This window comes from Rhinolophus hipposideros, assembly GCF_964194185.1.
Source record: "Rhinolophus hipposideros genome assembly, chromosome: 11".
Classification (NCBI taxonomy): domain Eukaryota; kingdom Metazoa; phylum Chordata; class Mammalia; order Chiroptera; family Rhinolophidae; genus Rhinolophus; species Rhinolophus hipposideros.
The window spans coordinates 31,377,543-31,389,980 of record NC_138057.1 but is presented as its reverse complement, the minus strand read 5'-3'; the positions used below and the strand labels follow the sequence as shown (position 1 = coordinate 31,389,980).

At 32.1% G+C, this 12,438-nt stretch overlaps 1 protein-coding gene across 2 annotated transcripts in view; it reads left to right on the top strand.

Moving 5' to 3' along the window:
• JAK2 (Janus kinase 2) overlaps window positions 1-12,438 on the top strand; it is a 97,160-nt gene that overhangs the window by 36,710 nt on the left and 48,012 nt on the right. For both annotated transcript variants that reach the window (XM_081067163.1, XM_081067164.1), the window contains exons 3-5: window positions 315-565; window positions 10,807-10,930; window positions 12,133-12,250. In XM_081067163.1, coding sequence (XP_080923289.1) covers window positions 346-565; window positions 10,807-10,930; window positions 12,133-12,250 — 462 coding nt within the window. In that variant the 5' untranslated portion in view covers window positions 315-345. The remainder of the gene's footprint in view (window positions 1-314; window positions 566-10,806; window positions 10,931-12,132; window positions 12,251-12,438) is intronic.

The window sequence follows — 12,438 nt, the reverse complement described above, 5'->3', positions numbered from 1 at the left end:
TTTATAATCTTGATGTCTTTCACAGTGCTTTGTATATAGTACTGTGTTTCCCCCAAATAAGACCTAACCAGAAAAGAAGTCCTAGCACGTTTTTCAGGATGACGTCCCCTGAACATAAGCCCTAAATGCGTCTTTTGGAGCAAACCTTAATATAAGACTCAGTCTTATTTTCGGGGAAACACGGAAGTACACAATATTTATTCATTTAATAGATTTGACCGAGTCACTGTTGTCAATGAATACGTCTTTGTACATAAAGGATACCTTATCAGGATATCACTTTCATTTGTAACTATATTGTTTTTTTTTTATAGGCAGATGTTCTGAAAAAGATTCTGCGTGGAAATGGCTTGCCTTACAATGACAGAAATGGAAGGAACGTCCACATCTCCTATCCATCAGAATGGTGATATTCCTGGAAATGATAATTCTGTGAAGCAAATAGATCCGATTCTACATGTGCATCTTTATCATTCCCTTGGGGAAACTGAGGGAGATTACTTGAAGTTTCCAATTGGAAAGTATGTTGCAGAAGAAATTTGTGTTGCTGCTTCTAAAGCTTGTGGTAAGTATTAAAAAATAGGGGTTTTTTTTTTCTTCTTAATAGATCATTGCTTTAATTATGCTACTCTAATACTATGTACGTGTACATGTATAATGTGTTATTATTTTTAAAAATTTTTGCCTGGTTGATTTTGTATTTTGCAACTTTGCTGAATTCATTTATAAGCTCTGATTATGTGAGAGGGAATTGTTTATTCCTTTATATAAGATCGTGCCGTGTGCAAATAGGGACAGTTTTGAACCTTCCCAATTTGGATGCCTTTTATTTTTCTTACTTAACTGCTCTGGCTAGAACTTCCATTACAGCGTTGTGTAGTAGTGTGAATGGGGCATCCTTGTCTTGTTCCTGCTCTTAGGGGTAGGTTTTCAGTCTGTCACAGGTGTTATGATGTTACATGGATGTGGGTGTTTCGTAAGTGCCCGTTATCATGTTGAGAAGTTCCCTTCTATTCCTAGTTTAAACTGTTGTGTGTTTTTTTGAAGTCGTAAAAGAGTATTGGATTTTGTCACGTACTTTTTGTCTATAAATTGAGATGATCATGTGTGTGTTTTTTTTCCATTATCATGATTATTTTCATACGTTGAATTACCCCTTTATTTCTGGGATAAATCCCACCTGCTCATAGTGTATAATTCTTTTAATATTTTGCTGGATGTGTTTTGCTGCTATTTTGCTGAGGAAACTTGCATTTATGTTCATGAAGGATATTTGTGGTCTGTAGTTTTCTTGTAGTGTCTTTGTTTGGCTATGGTATCAAGGTAATGCTGGCCTAATTGAATGAGGTAGGAAGTATTTCCTCTTCATTTTTTTTTTTAAAGATTTTTGAGAAAGATTGTTATTTCTTCTTAAAATGATTGATAGAATTCACCAGTGAAGCCATCTGGTCCTGGGCTTTTCTTTGTTGGTAAGTTTTTGATTATAGATTCAATCTCTTTATTTGTTATAGATCTGTTTAGATTTTCTATTTCTTCTTGAGTCAATTTTGACAATTTGTGTGTTTCTAGGAATTTTTCCGTTTTATCTACATCATCTAATTGTTGGCAAACACTCTTCGTAATATTTTCTTGGAGCTCCCTTATAGCTTACTAGTTTTATACTCCTTTTGGTTTTTGTAATGTCATTAGTGATGTTCCCACTTTCATTTCTGAATTTAGTAATTTGAATCTTTTCTCTATTTTTCTCTTGTTCAGTCTAGCTACTGAACAAGAAATTCAGTCTAGCTGTCAGTATTCTTGATCTTTTCATAGAACCAGTGTTTGGGGTCATTGATTTTTCTCTGTTCTTTTTATTCTCTCTTCCCCTTAACTCTAATCTTCATTATTTCCTCCTTTCTATTGGCTTTGGGTTTAGTTTATTATTTTTTTCTAGTACCTTAAGGTGTGTAGTAAGGCTATTGATTAGCAATGTTTATTCTTTTTTAATGCAGGTGTTTACAGCTTTACTTTTTTCTCCATCTTCTGATTTTGCTGCATACCATAAGTTTTGATATGTTGTGTTTTTGGTTTCATTTGTCTCGGTGTACTTGCTAATTTCCCTTGTAATTTCTTCTTTGACCATTGATTGTTTCAGTGTGTTGTTGAATTTCTGCATATTTGTGAATTATTTAAGTTTTCCTTCTGCTGTGATTTCTACCTTTATTCTATTGTGATAAGAGAAGATACTTTGGATGGTTTCAGTCTATAAATGTATTGAGATTGCTTTTGTGACTTAACCTATGGGCTATGCTGGATAATATTCCATTTGCATTTCAGAAAAATGTGTATTCTGCTATTTTGGAGTTGTGTTGTGTCTATGTTTGTTAGATATAGAGGATATATAGTATTACTCAAAGCCCCTATTTGTTCTTCTGTTTTGTTTTTCTGTCCATTATTGAGAATGGGGTATTGAACTTTCCAACTACTATTGGTTTTCAGTATTCAGTTTTCAGTTCTGGGCCTAATTTATTAATGTGTGTTTGTAATTGGTATACCTCTTGAAGGATTAAAACTTTAATAATGTCCTTCTTGGTCTTTTGTAACAATTTTTGACTTAGAGTCTGAAAGGGTTCCTTGACCCAGTGTGTGTGTGTGTTTGTGTATGTGTGTGCGCGCAGGCTTTCCTACACTAACACACAATTCTCAGATACCAGCAGGGTGTTGAGAGTTCAACTTAGTTCTGACACTGTCTACTCAGAGATAGAATCAGATTCCACAGGTAAAGGGGCTCATTCCCACAAAATTGCCCTCCACTTCAGATGCCAGTAGCAAGCCCACGTTGTTGCCTGTGCTTCTGACTAACCAGCTATAAATTGAAGGTTCCAGTGACCCCCCTCCTTGGCTTTGATTAATTTGCTAGAATGGCTCTCAAAATTTAGGAAAACCCATTTACTCACTAGACTACTACTGATTTGTTTCAAAGGATATTAAAGGATATGAATCAACAACCAGATGAAGAGATAGGTAGGGTGAGTTCCCAAACAAAGGAGCTTCTGTGTTCATGGAGTTTGGGGCTTGGCATGGTAGCACATGAAAGCATTCTGGTTCCCCAACATGGAAGCTCCCCAAACCCCCTTCTTTTGGGATTTTATGGAGGCTTCATTAAATGGAGGCATGGTTGATTAACTCATTGGCTATTGGTGATTGATTCAATCTCTAGCTTTTCTGTCCTCCCCAGAAATTAGGGGCTGACAACCAGCCCCTTTTCTTAGATGAATTGCAGAAGTCATCTTTATTAACATAAACTCAACTGTGGTGGAAAGATCTTATTATTAATATCAAGACACAGTTTCACTTTTATGGCTCTGAAGTGTTTTCGATAACTGAGGACAAGAGACCAAATACAACAAAAGATGTTCCCATTGCTCTTATTGCTCAGGAAGTTCCAAAAGTTTTGAGAAATGTGAGCCAGGAACTGTGAATGAAGACCAAATATGTGTGAGAAATATATTTGGTCTACTTCTTCTGCTATTAGTTATAGCCTTCCCAGCTTTCTTTTTCTTACTATTTGTATGGGTTATCTTTTTCTATCCTTTCCCTTTCAGCTTAAAATTCTTTAGATTTAAAGTGAGTCTCTTGTGGACAGCACATAGTTGACTTGTGTTTTTTACCCATCCTACGAATCTTTGCCTTTCATTGGATAGTTTTATTCATTTACATTTTATTCATTTACACTTATCCATTTACACATTGTAGTAATTAGTGATAAAGAAGACTAATGTTCTTCCATTTTGCTGTTTTCTCTATGTTTCATAACTTTTTTTATTTCTCGTTTCCTCTACTATTGCCTTTTTTGGTGTTTAATTTTTTTTGGTGTTAATTTGAATCCTTTTTCATTTTCCTTTTTTTTTTTGAAGTTACTTTCTTAGGGATTACCCTAGGGATTACAAGTGTCTCTTGAATTTGTAACTATTTTAAACTAATACCACCGTACCTTCAGTAGTATGCAAAACTCTGCTTATATACACCTCTGTACCTCCTCCTTTATGATGATGTTTTACTAATTATATCTTCATGCATCGTGTGTCCATTAGCATAGACTTATAACTATTGGTTTATGTATTTGTCTTTTACATCATGTAGGGAAAAAGAGGAATTACTAATTACTAATACTTTATTCTTAAAGTTTAGTTTATCACTCACCAGTTTTTTTTGCTTTACGTTTGCATAGTGTATCATATTCCTTCTTTTTAGCTTCAACTTGTCTACGTCCTAGCATTTAAAGTATTTCTTTTAAATAACGTAGTATTTTTTACAATCCAGAATGATAGGCTGTATGTTTTAATTAGCTTGTTTACATTTACATGTAATTACTGATATAATTGTGTTTAAATCTATTATTTTGCTGTTTGTTTTCTGTTAGTTTCATTTGTTTTCATTTTCTATTTTCCTTCTTTCCTAATATTATTTTAGGTTTATCAAATATGCTTTTTTAATTTGTCTCTTCTGTTAGGTTTCTTGTGACAGTTTTTGTATTTTTCTTTTAGTGGTTACTCTAGCTATCACACTGTACATTTTGGCTTATTATAGGCTTAAGTTAGTGTGTTATAATTTTCCAAACATATAATTTTCCAAACAATACAAGAACTTTGCAGCAGTTTGACTCCGTTTACTTCTCACTTTTGGTGCTATTGTTATCACATAGGACACTTACATTATTGTTGCTTTAATTAGTCATTATTCATTGGTATTTATTCTTCTCCTTATTCATTCTTTCCTGTAGTTCCATACTTTCATCTGTCATTGTTTTCCTTTAGCCTGAAGAGCTCCTTTTAGTATTTTTTCAGGTATTGCAGATCTGCTGGTGACAATTTCTTCAGTTGTTGTTAATCTAAAACTTTTTTTTTTGCCTTCTTTTTTGAACGAGATAGTCACAGGGTATAGAATTCTAGGATGGTTTTTTTTTCCCTATTCATTGGTTTTAAGATGTCATTTCATTCATTCTTCTGGCTTCCATCGATTTTGTTGAAAAGCTATCAGACTTTTAATTTGTCCTTTAATACATTTCTATTCTCTGGCTGCTTTTAAGATTTTTTTTTCTATTGTTCATTTTCATTAGTTTGACTATATTGTTTTCTTTGTCTTTAGTTTGCTTCGGGCTCTCTGAGCTTATTGAATTTGTGGGTCTCTTTGTTTAGGTTTGGAAAATTCTTGGCTATTATCCCTTCAATTACATATAAATTAGGTCCATTTGACATGTCTCAAATGCCTTTTATACTCTGGTCAGTTTTTTGCCATCCTGTTATTTTTTTGTGCTTTAATGTTGGTATGTTTTATGTACTTGTTTTCGGGTTGACTAATTCTGTCTTTTGCAGTGTGTAGTGTTCTGTTAAAATCTATCTGTTAGGCCATAGATTAGCAGTATCAGCATCACCGAGGAGTTTGTTAGAAATGCAATATCTCAGGCCCCATCCTGAAATCAGTGGATGAATATCTATATTTTAACACAGTCTCTAAGTTATTCTTATACGTGTTAAAGCTTGAAAAGTACTGGTCTAGCTCATTCAGTTAGGGAAACAAAAAATTATGTATACAGTTTTTAAAACCCAATTAGGATACATTCCTGGGATATTTACAATGGAAGCCCTGTTATGTGCCATATATTTTGCTGAGCACTTTATTCATGTTATCATGTTTTATCCTTCCACCTATCCTATGAACTCAGTTTTATTCTTATTATAAAGATGATGAAACACTAGAGAGAGAAGCTATCACAAGCTTTTTACTTGTAAATGCCTGAACTCAGACTTACCTGTATCTGACTCCAAGCTGTTACTATATAACTAGGTTACCATTATTCAAACTGGGATACTTTTGAGATGAAAAGATATGTTGTTAATAATTAGGCTGGAACAGTACTCATAAATCAAAACTCTTTCAGTCCAGCCAGGTTATATTCTCATTCTGTCTGTAACTGTATGCTATATAGCACCTCTTTTTTCTTTTCTGTATAACTACTTTAGTTCTGGGAGCATTTGAAAATGATCCCCCATGCCTATGCACATTTTATGTACTCTGCCTGCAATCACATAGAGTTACATAGCTAAATCCTCATGTGCCTTCAGCTTATGTTTTACCTCTTCAGAAGCCTTCATTAAAGTCTTTACTCCACTTGGCCTCATGATAAATATTTTTAATCTCTGGTAAAAAAATATAAGAAGTTAAAATGATGAAGATGGATTTTATTAAAACAACAACAAAAACAACAACAAAACTATTGTAATTGGGGAAGATACTCCAGTATACAAGTGGGCTTAATTCTGAATACTATCTGAACAAGTGGGGATATATAGCTAAGGAGCCAGTTGGGTAGAGGCATTGGTGAATGGAAAATTAATAAGAGGAAACTACAAGTCTGCGTGGATTCTGGCTGAACCAACCTAACAGGATACTTGCTCCAGGCAGGCCAAAATGCTCAGATATTACCTGGGGGATAGTAAAGAAGGGGAGTTTGAAATATCAAAGGTGGGGGAATTGTTGCTAAAGGAATTTAGCAGGATTCTTGCCAAATCTGATTCTGTAGCAAAATACACAGATGGGCTTTGTTGGGTTCAGAGGAGCCTAACTAAAATTTGGTCAAGCAAGGAATCTTTGAATCTTTGTCACCTTTCCTCTGTACTTCTGTGTTTTCTTGTGGTCTTTACTACCGTTGTACTTAACCTCTTAAATTGTAATTCTCCAATGGCATCTTTGTGTCATCTACATGGTAAGATTTTTAAAGTCAGGCACTATTTTTCATTTTTGTATTTCCCATACCCATCTGGTGCTTATTATAGTATAGGGACTCTAGTGGAATGATGACTGTTCATGCTCTAGAATGATATGAAACTACCTTACAAATCTGGTAATGGCTTGGAAAAGAAGAAACATTGAAATATAAAAATAAAAAGAATTTGGATTTGTTATTTAGGGAAAAAAGGGAGTTAAAAATCACTTTGAAGTTTCTTTGAAGTCCTGTCTTTTCAATATAATATGTATCTCAAATACAGTGTCACTGCCTTTCTTCCTTTCTAGGACAACCCAATTAACATGAACTAAGAGAAAAATGAAATAAGTATTAATATATAATTGCCATTTTGAAATAAGAGATCAGTGTGACTAAACATGACTATAAGCACAGTCTTTTGTTATTGCAGGGCTGATCTAATGATTTTCTTTTGGTGTGCACCCCCTTTTTCTAACCCCTTTGTGTCAATTTATATGGATACATTCATTTTCCTATTTTGATACCTATAATTAAGGCAGGGAGTCTCTCTTATGTTAACAAATCATTATTCATCATTTAAAAAAAATCCTGATGATTCATCAATATGAATTCACTTTTCCTGTAATCATGCTATTATTTGAAAGTCATGACATTGTCTTATTCTACAAAATATCCCTATCAACATAAGAACAAAAGTTCCATACCTAATTTTATTTGTATGATTACATTTAAGTTAAATGGTAGTTTTTTGTTAAGGTTCTCTTCTCAGTATTTTCTCTTTCCAGGATAATCTTATAGTCAGGTCTTTTATGGCCCCTTCCTGGGCAGTTTTACCTCCCAGTGTGTCTCTTTTGTACCTAGAACACTGGCTTTATGGATAAAGGAGAGATATTAACTTCTAGAAAAAAGAAGTAGTATATGCAAGGCACAGAGACATGGGATTATGATGCTAATTATTTGATTAGATGATGTTATTTAAAATTTTAAGTTTAAGATATTTTTCAATGCAGAATTCACCTGCATCAGAATGATATTCAGATAAAATAACTTTCTCAAATTATTTCAGTATCGTTATTTCATGTCAACTTACGGTTATTTTAAAGTTTAGAGAATGACAAGTCATCATTCTCCGTAGTTTAAAGATGATTTATATGGTGAACCCTTATTTTGGTATTGATTAGTTTCCTTTTTTTCCTTTCTTTTTGACCTGAGGGCTTATTGTTTTTATGTAATAAATTCTTCAAAAGAAGAAATTTCTTCTCCACTGTACTCTTACCTTCCTTTGTCCTTAGTCCCATCCTGTTAACTAGAGCAATAATCTCTTATGAATTCTTCCATAGTTTGCTCCATGATGATATAATCAAATATGGACACATTATCCTGCTCTCCCCGCCCCCCCACACAGTCATTAGGATTTCAAGGTTCTTGTTTTGTAAAATGTGTGTTTCTTGCTTTTCTCATGAATACATACATTGTAAAAAATTTATTCAAGCCAACTACTTTTGCACTGACTCATTCTTTTTTTAATTTCATAATAACAACATGGATTATGCTACCACAATTTTTTATCTTCTGCACTTAAATTCATATTTTCTTATGAATCTGCTGCACTTTTAGGAGTTCTTGGGAGAAATTGCTGGGTTTAAATGTTATTTTAAATTTATATTGACATTGATTTCTCAAAATTGTATCAATATTGCTCTCTCAGAATCTGTAGCAGTTTACATTTTTAGAAGCTTTGTAACACAGTACCCTTTTCACTACAATTAAATCAGCATTAGATGTTATCATCCCTCTTGTTTTTACTAGCTGAATGGGTATAAAGTGATATCACATAATTTTATTTTGCATTTCCTTCAGTACTAGGTATTACCATCCTTTCGCATGTTTATTAGTTGTGTGGATTTGCTCTATGAATGACTTTTCCATTTTTTGGCCAATTTTTACTTTTTTATTTTGCCTTTTAAATTTTGATTTTTTATTATAAAATATTTCAAGCAACACTTTATGTAGAAAAATGTAATACATATCAGTGTACTCACCACCCAACTTTTTAAATCCATCATTTTGCTATTTTATTGCAGATTTTTCACTAATATTTTATTGTGATGAATTATTTTAATAGATTTTTCTAACTTAGCCATCTCTGCAATCTTAGGATGAATGAACTTTAATTTTTAAAAGATATATTGCTAGATTTGGTTTGCTAATATTTATTTTAGGATTTTTCGTGTCTATTTTGGTAAGTGAAATTATCCTTTTATGATGTCTTTGTCTAGTTTTGGTATCATTGTTAAACTAAACTCAGAATGTGTCAATATTTCTTTGTTCTCTCTCTTTTTGTTCTCTGTAATTAAGATTGGAACTATCTTCCATGTTTGGTTGAACTCACATATAAATTTCATCTGGGCCTGGTGGTGGTTTTTTTCTTTTTTTCTTTCTTTCCCATTATTCTTTCTTTCTCTTCTTAATTTCTTCTATTCCGTGTTTTTGTTTTTGTTTTAAGTAGATAGATTGTTTCTTAATGGTTATAGTTCTTTTGAGGGTTTTTTTTTTAATTGAATCCATTTTTAAAGCTATATATTATTTAAATTGTTCATTTGTCTAATTTTCAAATTTATTGGCATAATTTATTCTAGCACTCTATTTTTGTCTTCATAACTTATACTTTAAACAATTCTGTGTTTATCTTTACTTTTTTTCTTGATCAGACTTAACAAAGACTTGTTTATTTTATTAGTCATTGCAGATAATCAGCTTTTATTTTATTGATTCTCTATTAAATTTTTATTCTCTGTTATTAATTTCTATTCTATCATGTCTTTCAGCTGTCTTTGGGATTACTCTGTTGTTCGCTAACATTGAGTTAGATAACTTAGATCAATCTGTTATTTTCTCATATAAGCATTTTAAAGCTATAGTTTTCCCTCTTGAGCATCATGTTAGCTATATTTCATAATTTTTAATACATGGTATTGATCATTATTCATTATAAATGCTTTTTAACTTCTGTTATAATTTCTCCTATGTCTTGTGAGATATTTGCAAGTATTTGTAAATACAAGAATGAAGGCAAGGATACAGTTTAAAAATTACTGAATGTTTTTATATGTAACTTATTGAAATCATTACATATCTATGAGTACACAGTTGTTTTAATAATTTAAATAAAAATTAAAAATTTTTGTTGTCAATGTGTCAAGTTATTGTCATTTTTGCCTACAATGGAAAAGAATAAAAGTATTGCTAAAATAAAAATACTTTTATTTTCTTTGAGGCTTATGTTTTACAATATATAGCATTAAAAAAAAATTAAGTATTCATTTCTGATTTAAGTGTGATTAGAGAACACGACATGTATGATTGATTATTCTCTGGCATTTTTGGAGACTTTTTTTTTTAGGAGACTTGTTTTTAATTTCCATATGATTGGTGTGTATATGTGTGTATGTGTGAATGTTCTATGTGTACTTGGAAATAAAAGACATTGTGTGGCTTAGATGTTTTATATGCTTTTATAAAGTTCAATGGCCTTCAACCTTTTGTTAATATATAATAACTCCAAAAATATCTTTGAAAAAGATCACATGCCCTTGCAATTTAAGTTGACAATTAAAAATTTTCATTGTAAGTTTAAATAGTGTACAGAATATAATTCTTAGTATATTATATAAAACTTAACATTTAAAATAAAGCTGTTTCAGTGTTCTCTTAAAAGTATCCAATGACTTCAAAATATTTTTGTTATTTGATGCTCTCATTATCAGTTAAAGCACACAAATTTGGATCAGTCTTTCTGTAGAGACAACTAAAATGTTGGATAATATATATTTTAAATCTGCTTGGAAGAATCCCAGCAATCATATTTTAAATATGTAAAATATAGGGGGAAAAGATATTTAATTAAGAATTCAGTTGTAAGTTGTGTTGAACCAAAATTCGACTGCTGCTGCGTTTTGTGCCGATTTTGAGTTGTTACTTTAGACCCACTTCACATTATAGATGTTATGTGAGTGTGCTTTTAACTATCCGTAATCATTTCTTTTCTATTTCTTTCCCAGGAATCACACCTGTGTATCATAGTATGTTTGCTTTAATGAGTGAAACAGAAAGGATCTGGTATCCGCCCAACCATGTCTTCCATGTAGATGAATCAACCAGGCACGATGTACTCTATAGAATAAGGTACTTGCTCCAGTAAAGTGGCGCATTTAATGGTAAAAGGACAAAGTGGGAGAAATTGTTGAATGTATTTTTTAATGGCAAGCTACTTACTATCAGAGACCCAAACCAGTTAGCGTTGAATCTTCTTATTTAAGACTCTGTTTCTCCACTATGAGAAGTGTACATATGTGACCTTTACCTAGAATGCTCTGAGAATAAACTGTTCTGGTGAGATGCTACTTTACCTCTTACGATTATAATTAAATTTTTAAAAGGCTGAACATGGTTTTACCCACAAAATCCTAAATGTTTGGAGTATTGCTAGTTTACCAGGCAATTTGATGTTTTTTGCTCATCTCTTTTTTTAAATTACTTTTTTAAAAGTTGAAGTGAAGGAAAGATAAGACTTTGTCAGTGTTTATTACAGCCTCAAATGATAAGTGAATTTATTTAATAATTTATGGTAACATGTAATTGCAATTTAGAGAAATCCAAAGGTACTTTTCTACTCAAAAGGATGAAACAAAGAGATAAGTTTGATCTGTGGCTCATGAAGTAGATGCATTTGACTCAGTCAGTGTTGTATGGTAAAAAAAGAACATGGACTCATTCATAATTTTAAAAAGAAAAGAAAAGGAAGCCTAATTAACTAAGATTCCGGAGAGACATCCTTACCATGATAAAGGGTATCTATAAAATAACATGCAGCTAATAATATTCTAAAATAATAAAATGTTAGAAACAGTGTCTTTAAAATTAGAAATAATGGAGAAACAAAAATGGCCATGATCACTGCTGCTTTTTAGGATTTAAGTGGAGTTCCTAAGCAGTGCAGTAACAAGAAAAAAAATGTTTACTAATTGAAAACAAGTAAAAAGTCATTATTTGGAGATGATATGATTGTTAGCATAGAAAGTAACAAATCTACGGGCATCACTAATAAACATGTTTCTACATTTCTGTTTTCTATTATTACGTCTACATTCTGTGCATGAAAGAAGGCAGTATGTTGATTTTACACGTATGTTTCTTGTATTTTCTACCTGTATTTTTATTATGGTCTTATCCAGATTTCCTTTTGTTCCCAACTTGTATTTAACGTTATTAGCTGTGTTTTCTGATTATGGGATAATACCATTTAGTATACTGGAAGTGGTTATATATACATGGTATTTCTATTTGAATTGGTTGGAGGCTGACAGAATGTTTTCACTGTCTTACAGGTTTTACTTTCCTTACTGGTACTGTAATGGCAGCAACAGAACCTATCGGCATGGAATATCTCGAGGTGCTGAAGCTCCTCTTCTTGATGACTTTGTCATGTCTTACCTTTTTGCTCAGGTATGATTATGTTACTAATACATGTATTAAATGATAAATATCTTGCTGTGTAGTGTACCTCTTAATCAGGAAAATCTTTATATGTAGGAAAATTAATGTTCTGTCTTACATAGCAGGTGCAGATAGGAGTCTTTTATCACTAATTTTTAACCCCAGGTTTATGGATAACAGAATCTCTTTTATAAAGA